We start from the raw sequence: 19,512 nt of genomic DNA, 5'->3' as shown, positions 1-19,512 counted from the left end.
CAAATACGGCACTCCACGTGTGTCACAATGGCAATGCTTATCCAGCAGAAAGAGGAGTTTGCCCACCAGGGAGAATATCTGCTGGTATCACAAAAACTTTGGAGCTGAAGCTCAAAAGTGTCAGCCACCTAGAACGCTACCAGAAATCAGTAGCGACAGCGACTGGTTTCAGCAGGACAGCCTTCAACTATTCATAACAGAGCACTCTACCAAACTCAACTTTTTTGTTGATACAGGTGCTGATCTCTCAGTTTACCCTTCTTCTAGTCATCCACAGCAGAATACCTGTATACTGCAAATGGATCTTCCATCAAAAATTATGGCTACATCAAATTACATCTGAATTTCAGTCCTTGATATGAATTAATATGGAGATTCATTGTTGCTGATGTGCTGTACCAAATAGTTGGAATGGACTTTGTATCTTTTTACAGTCTCTCCCAGATCTTCACAATCAATACCTGTTTGATTCTACAACACCGTTATCTAGTCATGGGCATCATGCCAACCATGATGGCATCAAATTGTGTGCTGGTGATTCATCATTCAGTGACCTGCTTCATCAGTTCCCTGAATCATCGCTAAGACACTCAATGGTAGTATTGTCAGTTCACACACAACCTTAAAACTAAAATGTGCAAAGCAAAAGTTCTCTTTTACGTTAGCACAAGGGATCTGTCACCCTTCAAATAGTAGCTTGGCCTCTTTACTCCATATAGTCCCCAAGAGGAATAATGGCTGCATCCGTAAGCCAACTGGCATCAACTTACTTCCAGAACAATACGTGATTATTATACTGTGCCACATACAGAAGAGTTTGCTACGCACATTCATGGTAAGATGTTCTTCATGATTGACCCTGGGCTTTTTTATCATTTTACCTATTGCAATGGAAGATATACCAAAACCACTGTTTGCACTCCATTCAGACTGTATAAATTTGTGTGAATGCCATTTGGACTGTGTAGTGCCTCCTAGACTTTACAGAACTCCATGAATGAAGTAAGACTTACAGGTTTGTTACATCTACATCGAGGACTGGCTTGCATTGTCATTCAGCAAGTCAGAGCATCTAGCACAGCTGTAGCAACTATTCACTAGACTACAAGAATATGGTTTATTGTTTATCCTCCCAAAATGTGTCTTCAGAGCAATTGAAATAAAATTCTTAGGTTGTCTTATCAGCACACAAGTAATCCTGCCACCTTCAGAGAGAGTGGAAGCTGTTTCTCAGTTCCACTGCCCACTAAAATACAAGAATTATATCGTTTCTGGGGCTTGCTAACTTTTATTGATGTTTTGTGAGCAATTGTGTGTTGCTGGCAGCACTTCTCAATGAAATACGAAAACATTCACCTAAGCCTGGAGACACACTACATGGACTGATGAAAAAAGCATGATTGGCCAAATTAAAAGCTGCAATTGCAAAGGTTGCATTGTTAGCTCATCCTCTTCCTGATGCACCTCTCGCAGTTGTGTCAGGTGCATCATCAGCTGAAATTGGAGCCATGTTACAACAAAGTGTGCAACACAGTTGGCAACCTCTAGCTTTCTTCAGCTAGAAATGATCACCTTCACAAGCAGATAGGTCAACATATAACAACAAATGCCATGTGGCATATGCCTCAGTAAAAAAGTTTAAGCATATGCTTGAAGGGAGACATTTTATGATTCTTGTAGGCCATAAACCACGAGTGTATGCTTTCTGTCAGATTAGATTAGATTTACTTTCATTCCAATTGATCCGTAGTGAGGAAGTCCTCCAGGATGTAGAACATGTCAGAAAAACAACAATACATGACAAATATTTACAACTAAAACAAATAAGCTTTTGTACCATTCCACAGGTCCCAAGTGGAATGATCGTCACTTTTTAATGAACATTATATGAAAGAGTCATTTTACAAATACTGATGCACTGAATTTAAAATAAAAAAGTTTATTTATTTATTTATAAGGTAATAAACTTGCAATACAACTACTATAATACTTATTTACAATGAACACATTACTGCACTGAAATGGTGCAGAAGTTAGATTGTACTTACACACACACACACACACACACACACACAAATTTTCAGTGAACACATTACTGCACTGAAATTGTGCAGAAGTTATATTGTACTTATATACAAATCAGTTGGTTTTACTGAGAAATTCATCAATGGAGTAAAGGAGTTGGCCACCAATAAATCCTTTAGGCTTCTCTTAAACTGAATTTCATTGGTTGTTAAGCTTTTTATAGCTGCTGGCAAGTTATTGAAAATGTGTGTTCCTGAATAATGCACACCTTTTTGTGCAAGACTAAGTGACTTTAAATCCTTGTGAAGATTATTCTTATTTCTAGTATTGATTCCATGAATTGAGCTGTTGGTTTGAAAAAGTGATATATTTTTAATGACAAATTTCATTAAGGAATAAATATATTGGGAAGCAGTAGTTAGTATCCCCAGTTCCCTAAACAGGCTTCTGCAAGATGTTCTTGAGTTCACACCACATATAACTCTTGCTGCACGTTTTTGTGCCCGGAAAACTTTAGCGTGGCTTGATGAATTACCCCAAAAAATAATCCCATATGACATTATGGAATGAAAGTAAGCATAGTATGCCAGCTTTTTCATTTTTATATCCCCTATGTCTGACACAATTCACATTGCAAATAGAGATTTGTTAAGACGCTTCAGCATTTCTGTGGTGTGCTCCTCCCAGTTGAATTTATTATCAAGCTGTAATCCCAAGTATTTAACACTGTCCACTTCTTCTATCTGCTTGTCGTCGAATGTTAGGCATATACTCGTGGTACACCCCTTACAAGTTCTGAAATGCATGTAGTGTGTTTTTTCAAAGTTTAGTGACAAAGAATTGGCTAGGAACCAGTGATTAATGTCCACAAATATTTTATTAGCTGATCGTTCTAAGACTACACTTGATTTTCTATTTATTGCAATGTTTGTATCATCGGCAAACAAAACGAACTTGGCATCTGGTAATGTTACTGATGGAAGGTCATTGATATACACAAGAAAAAGTAAGGGCCCCAAAATGGAACCTTGTGGAACCCCACATGTAATTAGTTCCCAGTTGGATGATGCCTGATAGCTTGATACATGTCTCTTTTGTAATAGCGCCCTTTTTTTCCTGCCAGAGATATAAGATTTGAACCATTTTGCAGCATTTCCTGTTACACTATAATATTCTAATTTATTTAAAAGGATATTGTGATTTACACAGTCAAATGCCTTTGACAGATCACAAAATATACTAGTTGCCTGCAATTTTTTGTCTAATGAATTAAGCACATTTTCACTGTAAGTGTAGATAGCTTTCTCAATATCAGAACCCATTATAAATCCAAACTGTGACTTTGACAGTATGTTATTTTAGATAAGATGGTTATAAAGCCGATTGTGCATTACTTTTTCTAAAATTTTTGAGACTCCTGGCAACAGTGAAGTTGGACAGAAATTTGATGCTGTTTCTTTATCTCCCTTCTTAAACAGTGGCTTAACTTCAGCATATTTCAACCATTCAGGAAATATTCCACTGATAAACGATTGGTTACACGGATAGCTTAATATGTTACGTAGCTCAGAATCACATTCTTTAATTAACTTTGTTGATATTACATCATACCCACTAGATGGTTTTTGATTTTAAAGATTTTAAGATGGATTATTTCTGCTGGGGTAGTGAGGGTCAAATTCATATTATGGAAGTTACTTGAAATGTCTGGTCTGAGGTATTCCATAGCAGCATCTACCGAACCTGACAACCCCATCTTTTCAGTAATAGTTATAAAATGTTTGTTAAAAAGTTCTGCAACACTATACACATTTGTCACCAATGTATCATTTACTCTTAATGCTATTTGTTCCTCTTCATGTCTGGTTCTACCGGTCTCCTCCTTCACTATAACCCATATTGTCTTTATTTTGTTATCTGATATGACTATCTTTTCCTTGTAATATATTTGCTTTGATGTCCGTATTACAGTCTTTAATATTTTGCAGTATTTCTTGCAATGTGCTATAGCATCAACATCGGAACTGTTTCGGACTGACAGATACAGTTTTCTTTTTGTTTTACAAGATACCTCTATTCCTTGAGTAATCCATGGCTTCTTTGTAGACTTTGCTCTAACCTTGGTAAGTTTTGGAGGAAAACAGTGTTCGAATAAGGTAAGCACTTTATTAGCAAAAGTGTTATATTTTTCATTCATGCCATGGGCACTGTAAACATCAGTCCAGTGAATGTCTCTGAGGAGTGTCCTAAAATAATCAATTTTTGGGTTATTGATTACCTTCTTGAGCTCAGATGTAACAGATTTTATATCCTGTTCAGTATTAACATTTAACAGAAGGAACTGCATGTCATGATCTGAGAGGCCATTGACTATTGATTTTGTAATATAATTTTGTTCATTGGACTTTTCTATACAGACATTATCAATGGCTGTTTGTGAGCAATTGGCTACCCGGGTGGGGAACTTTACAGTGGGACTTAAGTTGAATGATAGTGTTACTAACTCAAATAAGTTCTTATTGGGAGAGAGTTTAAGGAAATCTACATTGAAATCATCAGCAACCACTATTTCTTTGTTTTTGCTTGTTAAACGGGCCAGTACAGCTTCAAGGTGGTTTACGAACAGATTAAAGTGACCTGCAGGTGCGCGATATACACTTAATATTATGAAGGATTTTTTGTGAAATTCGACTTCTGTTGCACATTCCTCCATATGCTGTTCTAGGCAAAATTTATGAATGTCTATGTTCTTAAATTTATGACAGTTGCAGATGAATGTGGCAACTCCTCCTTTCTCCATTTCTGATCTACAAAAGTGAGATGCTAAGCTAAACCTTGTAACACTTAAAAGTTGTATACCGGTGGTCACATGATGTTCAGAGAGGCAGATTATGTCAGCTAGGTTTGAAGACTCTAATTCATCTATGCAGATAGTTAATTGATTAGGGCCTAATTTTATTTCTCAGTCCTCGAATATTTTGATGCAATAGAGATAGCTGACATTTCACATTGACTGAGTTAAAATTGGGTAGAGTTAAAATATCTGCTGACTGTTGAAAATTCTTAACCAATAGCTATTTCTGCTGATGTAATAAGCTAGAATTATGTTTTTTGGTTTCTTTCTCAAACTAAAGGTTTGTCTCAGTTCAAACCTCTCTTAAAATTTGGTTTCTTTCTGTCCCCCCTACCCTAAGAAAGGGTCTTTTCTGAACCTTATAACCATTGGTATTTTACCACTCATGACAGTGCCTCCCCTCTTTAACTTTCCGCTATTTTTCCAGACAATTTACCCTTCCCCTTCCTGTTGAGGCGAAGACCATGCCTAATATAATCCCACCTATTGAGAGAATCAACAGGAACCACACCAATGTGTGGCCCTGCACCCGACATAAGCAGCTGTTCCAGCTCCAAATTAACTCTTTTGACAGAAGAGTTCAAATGAGGTCAGTCATGGCAGCCAAGAACAGATACAAACTCAACACTAGTATGCTTCGATGCTGATGCAATCTTTGCCAGGTCACACTCTATACTGTACCCTGGATCTCTGTCAGTATTGTTACCTGCCCCACCCACTATAACCACAGTGTCTTCCTTAGTAAAACCTTTGCAAAGTGATCCTAAATCCTCTTTCACCTGCTCCAGACCAGCACTAGGTTTAAAAAAAAATTGGTGACTTGATATTCTGATCCTAGTTCATCCTGCAAAAGTTGGCCAACACCTCTTCCATGGGAACTACCTAACAACAACACTTTCTCTCTCTTTACTGATTTCCCTACATTCTTACTTTTCAATCTGCTGCTGAAAGTTTGTTGTGCCCTGTCTACACCTGCAACTGCTTGAGGCTCACCAGCTTCTAACTGAAGCAACAGGTCAAATCTATTTTCCACATTCATCATAAAGCTGTCAGACAAAGTTCTAGGCCTGTTCCTCCTGTTGCCTGTTGCCACTTCCCACGTCTCTTTACCCTTCTCCCTCCTTAACCTGTCAAGATCTCCTCTGGCGTTGTCTAACTGAGCCTGAAGGGCAGCAATTTTCGCCTCCTGTTCTAGTATCTTCCTATCTCTACTACAAATCCTACTCTCTACTACAAAGCTAGACAAGGCATCACCCCAACAATTATGGCATCTGCACTTCATTGTGCAATCTACTGCAGATATTCAGCACATTTGTGATGAGCAGAATTGACCAGCAGCTGCAATATCTCGCATTGACGCCATTGTGAAGGAACTTGACTTCGACACGTTTGCCAACACCCAGGAAGGAGACTGCGACCTGAAGGCGTGCCTTGAAATACCATCAGGCTACAGCTCCAATGTATCAAGATTCCAGGCTTGAATGTAGCACTGTACTGTGACATATCAACACCACATGCATGACCATTCGCTACACCAGATTTTCGCAAACAAGCAATTTCGTTTCTTGGTAGTCTCTCTCATTCGGAAGTAATGGCTGCTGTACAACTGGTGAAGAAGGCACTTGCTTTGCCAAACATTGAAAAAGACTGTTAGCTATTTGTTCACCAGTGCAATGCTAATCAGTGCAACAAAGTAACTCGGCATGTAACAGCTTCACTTTGTGCCTTCACCTAAGTTAACACTTTGAGCACATCCACATCAACTGGACCTTTGCCATGGTGAGAAGGGCCAGTATTATCTGACGGTGATAGACAATTTCTCTTGTTGGCCAGAAATCTATCCTATGCAAGACGCAATGGCATCAAGTGTAGCCATGACCTCCTTCCATGAGTGAAACCCACACTTCATTGTTCCTCTCTGTGTCAGTATTGATCAGAGTGAGCAGTTCAAGCCAGCAACGAACATGCACTTCGTTGTTTCTCTCCATGTCAGTATCAATAATGGTGAGCAATTCAAGCCACATCTCTTTAAAGCAGTCTCAGCATTGCTAGGCATGAGCTGTATTCAAATCTGTGCATACCGCCCCGATGCTAATTGTCTTGTGGAAAGGCTTCATCGGCAGTTGCAGGCCTCACACGGATGCTGTGCCGCAGAACCTTTGGCTGACAACCTACCTATTTTTCTACTAGACATGTGGACTGCTTTCAAAGAAGAGCTCAATGCAACAATGACTGAATTAGTGTACAGGTAGACACTTTAACTACCACGAGAGTTCTTTACCAGCATATCAAACAGTGTTACTTAAGCCTCGGTCTTTGTGCAACATCTTCACTTGTGGAATCTCAAGCTCCATACTGCCATTTCAAAAAAACATCCTACCCTACAACCATTCGTTTTCTGTGACTTAAAGTCATGGAAACATGTTTTCGCCTAACACAGTGGTATTCAAACACATCTCCAGTCACCATATGGTGGCCCATACACAGAATTAGCATGAAACGACAAAAGATTCAGTGTCAGTATCAATGGCTGTTCCGTCACAATATTGACTGACAGACTCAAGCCAGCCTTCACACCAGCTAACACGAAGATGCTACCCATGTGTAATTCCTCAAAGAGACTGGACACACTTAGTCTCCCACCACTACCACCCATGCCTCCAAGTGAACCTCAAGTCACAACTTGTTTTAGGTGCCACAAACATTTCAGCTGACAGTATTGTTGACACTAGGGGAGGAGTGGTATGGACAGTGAATCGTCTGCTGCGTATTTCATATGTGTTGTGCAAACACTCTGATTCTTTGCATTGCCTTGGAACTAAAAACAGGGGATAGATATAGACACTCATAGAAATCTTGCCCTTACTCGTTGTAACTAACTGTCATATTGTCGGCATAACTAAATTGTATTTTCACATGACAAGCTCATACAGAGGCTCAGTATACTCTCTAGAATTGCATCATTCTCGTCATTTGTTTCCTTGTCTATGATCTGGCTCAGCACAGAGAAATCCTCATGTGGAGAACTCAAAAGATCCTACATTAAAAAGTAAAGGAGCAGTTCATAAAAAAGGTATGTTTTCATACATTCTACTCACTTACAGTCAGGCCTGACGATCTAGTGGTAAAGCGGGTGCCTGGAAACAGAGAGGTTATGAGAGAATCCTGGTTGAGCCATAGAAGTCTTTCAGTTGTCTTTAACACAGACTTCATCTCTTGATGATGTGAAGAACGTCATGTGTTTTGGATTCCATGTTAAACTGTAGGTCTCCTGTCCCCGATATACTGGAGTAGGTTAGACACATGCAAGACATCAAGGTGGCGTCCAATTGAAAGACTTGCAATAGACTGTTAATCCACTTGAAATTATTACTTCCGCACTTACTAAAATGCCTTCAGACATTTGTGATCAGTGACTTGTAGACATATTTTCTGTTGTATGAAAATTCCTCAAATTTGAACAGATGTTGCTCCTCATAGTATTAAAAATTAGAACAAAATTTTTTTTTCTTCTTAAAATATACAGCAAAATCATGTGAAGAAATTGTTTTTTTTTTCATCATTTAATTTTAACCTGCACTGTTTGAAGAGTGTGTCACACTGTTATATTGATTCATGTATTTGATTCATGTATTATAATAATAGAGCTTTTAGAACTAGGGAACTGTTAGTTTGTTTGTTATATGTGGCAGTTTTTGGTACTTATTCTTCATTTGATCCATGCATGTTCAGACTGATAAACATATTGTTGTGAATTTTAACATATTATTATTGTTATTTTTAGCAGGGTCAGCAGTCATCTGACATTTATCTCTCCGAATCATCATCAGATAGTTCGGATGAGTCAGGCGCAGAAGGTCATCAGAAAGCTACAGAATGTTCTCCATCTTATAATAATGGTAAGATTTTAGCCTTAAAAGTGGTGATAAGCCAGCAGACTGGTGAGTAATTTGCTTCTTTTACTGATTCTATTTGTTGACAAGTAACATTGGTACGAGATTTCCTCTGCTGTACACCATACTGTCATGTGGATTATGTAGAGATAATTTCCACTGTATCTGGTTCAGGACTTGGCAAAACTACCAATTTGCACAAAAAAACCAGTCATTAAGCATCATACACCTTGTAAAAGATATTTGTGGCTCCGCATTTGAGAACCCCATTGCACTAGCGTGAGGAGAAAGAGTTTATTAGGTATGAGAAGCTCTGTTACTAATGTACCTCTCTTGTATTATTATCTGGCTGCAATAACTTAAGAAATTAAAGTTGCAATAATACCAGTACCTAGTACTCTACACCAAGTGCCATGTAGTGACTCATAGCAAATAAATGTAAAGTCTGCTTGTAAAAGATTTGGCACATTGTGTTTAGTTAACAGGTGAATGTCGACAGGGGAGATGGATGGACTACAGACTTTTGTTATTCATTACCAAATATTCATGCAGTTCTAGAAATGATTGTGATTCTACTAAACCACAGGTTTAGCCTAGTCTGTTACATGGCCAGGTTGAATGGCAAATACTGTGACATTAGCAATCATTGCTTAACTAAGGTTTATTTCTTTGACACATTGTTCATGGCAAATTCTACTATAGTGTTTACTGCAATGATAGTTTTGGCATTATCTTATAGCTGAGGCAAATGTGAACCTTTGCGTGTCTCTTTGTGAAAATAAGTTTCTTTTTTCCCTGTTGTTTCCTTGTATACATTGTGACTTACCAGTAATAACGCTTCTTACTAAATAAATCCCTGAAATAAGATTACTCACTGCAAAAATAGTTGTAACCTATGCTCCTTCAGTCAATTGTCCAGGCATTGGCAAGTAATGTGAAATTTTAAATAAAAACATTTGGTAATAAAGTCAGGATAATGATTAAAAAGGTAATACTTTTCTGAATAACTGACAAAAATGACACCATAGAGTTTAAGCTGAATGAACTAATTCAGTCAGTCAGCCAAACACAGAAATTGTGAAGAATGGTGGACCTTCAATAATTCATTCACACATGAAATAAAATAATAATAACTGTCAAATGCAGTTACACTTGTGTATCTGCATAATTAGAATGGTAGCAGATTCCCCAATTAGTGGTTAAACATCACTGGTATACAAAAAGCAGTCTCATATTATTTAATTAAACATAAAATAGTCACCAGCTCATAAGTACATAAAGTCCACTACAGCTCTCAAAGTCATGAGCAGATTCTCTCATTCTATCCAGTATTAATTCCAAATGCAACCAAAATAAGTTAAAGTTCAATGCAGCACATCCCTGGTATCTGCGAAATGCTGAAGTTCCGCTCAACTATTGGAGGCTAAGCCCCACTTAGCTTAGAATATTTCTAAGTACACTATGTGATCAAAAGTATCCAGACACCCCCAAAAACATATGTTTTTCATATTAGGTGCAGTGTGCTGACATCTACATCTACATCCACATCCACATCCATACTCCGCAAGCCACCTGACGATGTGTGGCGGAGGGTACCCTGAGTACCTCTATCGGTTCTCCCTTCTATTCCAGTCTCGTATTGTTCGTGGAAAGAAGGATTGTCGGTATGCTTCTGTGTGGGCTCTAATCTCTCTGATTTTATCCTCATGGTCTCTTCGCTAGATATACGTATGAGGGAGCAATATACTGCTTGACTCTTCGGTGAAGGTATGTTCTCGAAACTTTAACAAAAGCCCGTACCGAGCTACTGAGCGTCTCTCATGCAGAGTGTTCCACTGGAGTTTATCTATCATCTCCGTAACGCTTTCGCGATTACTAAATGATCCTGTAACGAAGCGCGCTGCTCTCCGTTGGATCTTTTCTATCTCTTCTATCAACCCTATCTGGTACGGATCCCACACTGCTGAGCAGTATTCAAGCAGTGGGCGAACAAGCGTACTGTAACCTACTTCCTTTGTTTTCGGATTGCATTTCCTTAGGATTCTTCCAATGAATCTCAGTCTGGCATCTGCTTTACCGACGATCAACTTTATATGATCATTCCATTTTAAATCACTCCTAATGCGTACTCCCATCTACTGCCAGGTACTCCATATCAGTGACCTCAGTAATCATTAGCCATCATGAGAGAGCAGAATGGGGAACTCCGCAGAACTCTCGGACTTCGAACATGGTCAGGTGATTGGGTGTCACTTGTGTCATATGCCTGAACGTGAGATTTCCACACTCCTAAAGATCCCTAGGTCCACTGTTTCCTATGTGATAGTGAGGTGAGATTTCCACACTCCTAAAGATCCCTAGGTCCACTATTGCCTATGTGATAGTGAGGTGAAAACGTGAAGGAACACGTACAGCACAAAAGCGTACATGCTGACCTCATCTATTGACTGACATAGATGGCCAACAGTTGAAAAGTGTTGTAATGTGTAATAGGCAGACCATCACACAGGAATTCCAAACTGCATCAGGATCCACTACAAGTACTATGACAGTTAGGCGGGAGGTGAGAAAACTTGGATTTCATAGTCGAGCGGCTGCTCATAAGCCTTACATTAAGCCGATATATGCCAACCGAGGCCTCGCTTGGTGTAAGGAGCGTAAACATTGGAAAAATGTTGTGTGGAGTGGCCAATCACAGTACAAAATGTGGCGATCCGATGGCAGGGTGTGAGTCTGGTGAATGCGCGGTGAACATCATCTGCCAGCGTTTGTAGTGCTGAGAGTAAAATTTGGAGGCGGTGGTGTTATGCTGTGGTCGTTTTTTTCATGGAGGGGGCTTGCACCTCTTGTTGTTTTGCATGGCACTATCACAGCATAGTCCTACATTGATGTTTTAAGTACCTTTTTGCTTCCCACTGCTGAAGAGCAATTTGGGGTTAGCAATTGCATCTTTCAACATGATCGAGCACCTGTTCATAATGCACAGCCTGTGGTGGAGTGGTTACACAACAGCAACATCCCTGTAATGGGCTGGCCTGCACAAAGTCCTGATCTGAATCCTATAGAACACCTTTGGGATGTTTTGGAACGTGTACTTCATGTCGGGCCTCACCGATCGACATTGATACCGCTCCTCAGTGCAGCACTCCGTGAAGAAGGGGATGCCATTCCCTAAGAAAGCTGTCATCAAGACTAAGGGTAGTCCAATGCCATACTGAATTCCAGCATTACCGATGGAGGGTGCCATGAACTTGTAAGTGATTTTCAGCCAGGTATCCTGATACTTTTTATCACATAGTGCACAGAAGTATTCATGTGGTCACTTGGTGCCAAAAGTCTACCACTTTTACAAGTCTGAAACTGTCTGTTCCAGAATATTTTATCTTAATGCTGATAAGTAAATTCCATTTTGAAAGTCCGCTGCTGCAGCACAGTGGTCAGCATTTGGTGAATGCACAATGTGTGCTGAACTCTGTTGGCAAGCCACAGAAAGCAATATAGAATCGTTTGGTGTGTTTGTATTTTTTTGTGACTATTTGAAAATGCCACTCTATGAGAATCCTGCCAACTGTGAAATACACACTGTAATTTGTTTTCTTAGTATTAAAGGCATGGCAGTGACTGAAATGTATCATCAGTTCAATGAAGTGTATGGAGGAAACATTATGAGTGACGTGCTGGTACAGAAATGATTGAGAGTTTTCAAAGATGGCTGTACAAATGTGCATGATGAGGAACTAAGTACATGACTGTCTGTCATTACTGACAATTTGGTACAGAAAGATGATGAAAAAGTGAGAGAGAACAGATACTTTGTAATTTCAGTGTTAGCTGACGAATTTCCTCACGTGTCGAGAAGTGTGCTTTATGCAATTGTTACAGAATGTGTAAATTATTGAAAGTTTTGCTCATGCTAGACACGGATAATACTGACAGGTGCACAAAAACAAACGTTTAGCCAGTTCTTTGGCTCCCCTAGAGTGATACAGTGAGGAATGTGATGAGTTTTTAAGTCAAATTGTTACATCGGGATCAAAGCAGCAATCCGTGGAATGGCAGATTTCAACATCATCCAAGAAAATCATGTGTACTATGTGATTCTTCAGTTTCTCCCAGTGTATTTGTTGGTCGAACAGCCCATGGGTTACTACTGCCAGTTCATAATGTCCAATGGGCACAATATTTCGGTGACCAGACATGTTGCCACCTTCAGGTATGCTGATGATGGTGACATGTCTGATTGCCGAAATACTGTGCCCATTGGACACTATGGACAGGCAGTACATCCGTGGACTGTTTGATCATGTGTATCGTTTTTTTGAGACAGGAAGAGTGTGTTGCTTGTGGATTTTTTGCCTCGTGGTGACTTAGTGTGAGACCTTAAAAAACTGCACTGTGCATTTCAAAACAAAAGGTGTGGCTTGCTGAGTAAGGGGTCATTTTGCTTCATGACAATGCTCATCCACATGAAACTAATTGAACTCGAGAGCTGATCAAATCATTTAGCTGGGAACAACTTGATCACCCTCCATACATATCTGATATAGCACCCAGTGACTAGCACATGTTCCTGCATTGAAGAGGCATCTGGGTGGTCAGTGTCATGACAATGAGGAAGATGTCAAAACAACTCTATTCAGTGGTTATCTAATCAGGAGGCATATTTCTACAGAGATTGTACTCAAAAGCTGGTTTTATGATATGATAAGTGCCATAATATTGGTGGGAAATATGTAGAACAGTAGATTAAAATAGAAGCTTTCATGTAAAAATAAAATTGCTATGAATAGTGTACTTATTTTTATTTATTTGAACATGGCACTTAAAAAAATATGCTTTGTACAGAAGTTCAAGGTGTCCAGCATTCTGAAAAACTCAGTGAATTTTTATATTTTGCTTAAAAACCCTGGGAAAGGCATGGTGTCTCATTTGATTGTGGCCAGAGGCATCTGCTTGACTTGATGAAGTACTGTGCTCACTGTTCACCCTCAACTAGGTGCTGTGGGACCATCCTCCATCGTCATTTTGGCACCCCTCAACACTTCCCCTCACTCAGTCCAACACAGTGGCCAGCCAAACAGACCAGCCTGGCTGAGTCCAGACAAGCTGGTGGAGGTTTGTTGTTGTTGACAGGTAATGGCTTGCACACCTGGCTGTGCTACACTGGTATTTTGTTGTCATGATTTTGTGTGCTTTTGGCACAATATTACCAGCAAGGATCTGTATTTGGTGTTGTTTACACTTACATCTGTTCAAATGTACTGCCTTGTTTGCTAACGCGATGTCACCACAAAGACATGGGGTTTTAGGGGGGGTTTGTGGCCTATTTGAGTCCATTTATTTTGACTCAGGGATACGAGGGCATGATAGGTTGGCTTACAGTACATTTTTTGGATAATACCAAAAAATTACTGTTGTATATGTCAACAGCTATCGATTGTATTGCTTTGTGTTCTAATTAGATCTTTAGTGGTAGGCATAAAATAGTGTAATTAGAACATTACCAAGTAGTCATTGGACTTTGGTGTGCAGTTGTTGGTTTAGTTAACATTGAGCTAAAGCCTGCAGTGCAACATGTGGGGACTGTGGAAGTAAGTGCCTGGGGCATGATGGGCGAGGCAACACTTTGTATCATTTCTGTCCTAGGTGGCCAACATTTCCAATGGTGCTATGGGTCTTAGCCAACATAAACTACTTTCAATTACATGCCCGCGAGGAAGATTTCATTGCCTTATGTTGGACCTTCTCAGGGAGATGTAAGCGGGAGTGTGTCGTGGAAGTTGCTCATAACAAAGGGAAAAGTGTAGGTCATGAAATTTTTCATTGGTTTTCTATCTTTGTGAACTGTTGGCCACATCTCAGTATATTGTTTAGGTGCGATCCTATCTAATGTGTATGCTACCTCAGGGCTTACTTGATAAAATGGAAATGTGTGTTCAGTTCTTACTGGAATTTTGGTGACTCACAGAGCACAAGCCTTAAAATTTCAGTTTTTATTCATGCTCTCTGAAACCAACTTGTCGCACAGCAATACAGGCTAACAGGCCTTGTTGAGTCATGCAAGGGCTCAAGGCTACTAGGAGTGTCTAATATCCATGATCATTGCCACAGAAGCCATGGCTCCAGTGCTACTGCATCAGACATAGCCTCTGTGGTGCAGCCTGCACCTTTAAAATACCAGTTTTAATGAAGAAAAGTGGTATTTCTAATTAGCCTCCCCATATTTTTAGTCTGCTACAATACAGGCAGTACATCATGAAATTGTGGTGTGTCCCAGCAATCAGGTGTTACCCCGAGGAAATTGCATCAAGCACCTACTGCAGGAACCTCTGGACAAAGGATGACAATGCTGCATTATGTGCAGAGTGATGTCATGATGAAGGCAGAGATCCATTTGTATCTGTTGGCTGCTGTGAGACATCAGTCTCCTCTGGACATTGGCTACTTACCAGATGTGTTCCCAGACAGTAATATTGCTTCCAAAATGCAGCTTCAAAAGCCAAAAGTAAATTATGGCCTTATGTTTGGACTGGAGCTGTTTTTCACTAAACAACTATAGAAGGTAGTTGCTGCCTGTGATGTGATAGTGCTTGAGTTTGATCTTTTTGTACATTTGTGGAATAGCGTATTGGGCCAGGTTTCGAGCAGGTGCCTCACTTCAGTGTTCTTGAGAAAAAGTGCTGCAAAAGATTAATTGAAGAATTTGAGGCAGGTGCATCCAGTCTGAGGTAAATCTGAAAAGGTAAGTTGTTCTTGTGCCCACGGATGGCACTAATGTTAATAAAGCATTCCTAAGAGAGCTGGGAAGCCAGCTTAGAGTTGAGGATAATCCAGAGGGTCCCATGCTTTTGGACATGTGGCCTACATACAGTGCATAGTGACCTTAAGACAGATTGTACTAGCATTGATTGGAATCTTGTTCAGTTTCTGAGAGCTTTATGTAACCTATTGAAAAATGTTCCCTCCTGCTAAGCTGATTTCAGCAATATTACAGGCACTTGTTTTCCCACAGAAGTTTTGCACTGTTTGGTGGGTAGAAAATAAAGTGTTGTCAATCTGGGCTGTTTAAAAATGCTTAAAGGAAGTAGAAAGAGATTAGAAGGAACAGAAGTACATAAAACCAAAACCTAAGGTCAGTACAGGAATTCCTAACAGTCATAGCTTCCAGTTAATGTGTAAGTCTTTGAGGTGCAACATGCTGATGGTTCAACTCATCTTTTTCAAGACTGTGGCTGCTCTAGTTGAGTTGTTTCTGACTAAATTTCAGTCAGGTGCTTCCTTACCTCCTCTCCTCTATAACTCCCACCAGTCTGTAGTGAGAGAATTCATGCAACCAGAAGTTCGTAGAAAAAAAACCAGCTTCAAGACACATCTGAATGACAACAAACTCAGTTGCAACCTCAGATAAAAAAAATAATCCGGATTAATGTGACATGTAACAGAAAGATATCTTGGCATTACAAAATGTGTGCCTTACATTTGTTAAGAGTATGGTACCCAAAATTGTAAATAAATCTCCTGTGGCTTTTTTATTTATGAATTGCACTCTATGTTCAGTCCCAGAAGTGGCAATTAACGCCAACCATGAGAAGAGACAGTTAACCATAGCCATAGAATTGACGTATCTCACTACCTGAAATTGCTTTGGTGGTCATGAGGCTGTTGCCATTGCCTGTGGGTTCTAGAGTCTTGTAGAGACCATTTCAGTAAAGGAAATCCTCAAAGAATTTGATGGAGATCATGTTCGCATCAGTCAGTTCTAGATGGTGGTCATAGGGTCAAGAGTAGACATGAAAATTGAAGAGATTTTTTGACAGTTGCTTGCAGTCTCTTCCATGCCAGTGCCAGCCTTGAAAGAGGTTTCTCTGACAACTCCATTCTCAATTTGTAACTGTCATAATGCACTTAATACATAGCTTCCAAAATGCACATGGTTTGTACCGTGAAATAGTAGTATAGAGGAGGAAAGCTGAGAAGTCCTCAAAAGAAAATGAGTAGAGAAAAGCTAAAAGCACTATGAACTATAAAAACAAAACTCAAAGAAAGTGTTGAGAAGATGCTTCTCAGATTGAAGTAGTAATTCCATCACTAAAAACTACCTACGTCTGACTTCACTTAATGTCCATGTATGTGTCTGTATGAGACTAGTCTGTAATTTGTTCAAATGGTATTTGGATTTATTCATGAATTTCTATGTAAAAAGTGTAATTTTTTACTGAAACAGATAATGCTCTTTGTTTATATCTGCTCCCAACAGCTGATTTAAATCTTTACGAACAATGTTTCACATCGTTTGCAACCTAGTCTCATTCCACACTGTCCAGTCACGTTAATAGGGCACCTGTCAAAAGCCTGAATATGGTCCCTAAGAGTAGATGCATACTTACATTGATCCATTACACCTTCCAGAATTACAAGATTGGCCAGAGAATGCCATGAGAACATTCCTCCAGACCATAACACTCATGCCCTCAGCCTGGACCCTTGCTTTCAGTTGTTTCATGCCATACACACCAACAGCCTGGTAGAGCACAAAACTAGATTCATCTGAAAAGGCTACCTGTCACCACTCAGTGGTCACCTGCTTGCTTGGTGTGCAACTGAACAGCGGCCAACATAAGTGCATGAACAGGTGCCTGCTGCAGAGGCCCATAGACAGCAATGTTCACTGAACGGTCATTGATGAGATACTGTTTGTAGCTCCTTGGTTCATCAGTTCTCCAACAGCTGCACGTCTATTTTCTTGTACACATCTCTGCAGCCATTATGCTGCCCTATCATCTAGGGCCCATGGTGCACCACTGTTGCCTTGGCGCCAGTTTAGCCGTGCATTGTATACTTTAACCACCACAGCACATGAAGAGTTTACAAACTTATCTATGTCGGAGATGCTTCCAACCTTGGCCCTAAAGTCAATGATCATCCCCTTTTGCATGGGAGATGTCATTCTGTTTCTGCATTACAAGGATGACTGCACTGTTTTGTGTTTCATCCAACATGCTTTAAAAACCTGCTATTACTAGTGCTACCATCTGCTGTCTGTGAGTAGCTGTTGCACAGCGACATTGAACATAGCCAGTGGTCAAATTAACATGATTGAACCGTGTACTTTTTCTTTTTGTTCAAATTACATTTACACTTAATTCTATTGTGATATCATGGTAAAAATAAACCATGTTCATTTTAAGTTTCTTTTCTGTTTAACTGAGAAAATAGCCCCCATTATTTTCCTATATGTCATTGACAAAATTTTTAGATTTTGTCATCAAATCAGGATTTGTTAGGGTCTGAGCACAATGGAACTCTGGGAGAATAAAAAAAAAATTGGTGTAGAAGACCTGGAAATGTCTTTCTCTCTTAGACCATACACAATTTTCTATATTGAAAAGTTTAAGTATAATCAATTAAAACATGGATTTTGTGTGCAGGAAAGAACAAAATGTTAAAATGTGTAAAACAATAAAGTTGGCCCACCCAACAGATGTGTCCTTTCACACTGTTTTTACTGGTGGTAACAAATCTTATATGCAAATCAACACTTTCAAATAACAAGTATCTTTAATATAAGCTGAATTAATATTTAATTAATTAAACTAAAAATCAAGTAATAATCTAGACATATGTTACATAGCTAAGTAGGGATAGGTATGGGGAATGCCATACTGAATTCATTTGCAGTGTAATTGTGGAGAATATGATGATCTGACACATTTACATAATTAAAAGGCTATAAAATGTAATAATTCAACAAATAAAATGTGTACAAGTGTATGGCTTTCAAGGATGATTGGTAGTGTCCTAAGCTAAAATCCAATACACTGTTTGTCAAGATTGCGTAGAGTTCAGCAGCCATTAATTTTTAATGGTTTATATAAGAATATCCATTTATTGTGACTACCTAACTTGTATGGTTTTTGTTGTATTTATGATATTAATGTCTCAATAAATGCTCCTCGATGCTGTAACTGGTTTTACGTTACAATGAAACTGTGTTGGGACACAAAAATATGTATCCTAATAAAACATTCCTTTGTTCTGTTGCAGGTAGAGCTAATGCAGTTAAATGCAGATACTCACCAGGTGCACAACTGCTAAATGAAGACCTGCAGCTTTCTGAATCAGGATCAGATGACTGACAAGTTCCATGCTCATTATTACTGTACTGCTTATAATAATGTAGCCAAACTAGACTCTCAGTTTTGTAAGCAAACATTATTGGTACAGTTTCTTTGAACAGTTTCATTTGAGAGTTTTTTCACTCAATTGTTTGTGTGATTATTAAATCATAGTTCCTCTTTACCTGCATATTAAAAAGTGAGAAACTGCACTTCTGTGTTGTAATCTAATATATGAGGACTTTTTTCTACCCATGTTTTTCCCTTCTATTGATGCATAATTGATAGTGTGGAGTATACAATGAGTGATCAAGTATGTGTGTACCTGAACAGATAAAGTAGGCTGTACAGTATTGTGAAGACCTGTTTGCTTGTAGGGAAAGTGACACTCTTTTCTTCCCTCCATTCCTGATTATTGCATTTACACTTAGGAGATGCCATATATTATATGGAAAACTTTATTAAGATCAGTCACAATAAAGAAATTACAATACTTCTTCAGATGTTATGATCCGCCCTAAATGTTATCTCAAAACATATAGTTTCATTTTAAATGTGCTGTAGTAACAAGAATTGCATGGGCTAAAATTTGTCTAATATATAGGAGGACCATATAGTTCTAATG

General features: G+C 39.1%; 1 protein-coding gene across 2 annotated transcripts in view; it reads left to right on the top strand.

Annotated features, from left to right (window-relative positions):
- LOC126469795 (ELL-associated factor 1-like) overlaps window positions 1–19,099 on the top strand; it is a 66,469-nt gene extending 47,370 nt beyond the window's left edge. Inside the window, exons 4-5 of one of the 2 annotated variants that reach the window (XM_050097048.1) lie at window positions 8,667–8,778; window positions 18,817–19,099. In XM_050097048.1, the coding sequence (XP_049953005.1) occupies window positions 8,667–8,778; window positions 18,817–18,908 (204 nt within the window). In that variant the 3' untranslated portion in view covers window positions 18,909–19,099. Of the gene's footprint in view, window positions 1–8,663; window positions 8,779–18,816 lie in introns of both variants that reach the window. The other variant, XM_050097047.1, reaches the window with a different exon arrangement.
- Window positions 19,100–19,512: the final 413 nt, after the last annotated feature.

Source organism: Schistocerca serialis, chromosome 3, assembly GCF_023864345.2.
Source record: "Schistocerca serialis cubense isolate TAMUIC-IGC-003099 chromosome 3, iqSchSeri2.2, whole genome shotgun sequence".
Taxonomy (NCBI): domain Eukaryota; kingdom Metazoa; phylum Arthropoda; class Insecta; order Orthoptera; family Acrididae; genus Schistocerca; species Schistocerca serialis.
This window is presented reverse-complemented; position numbering and strand designations above follow the sequence as displayed.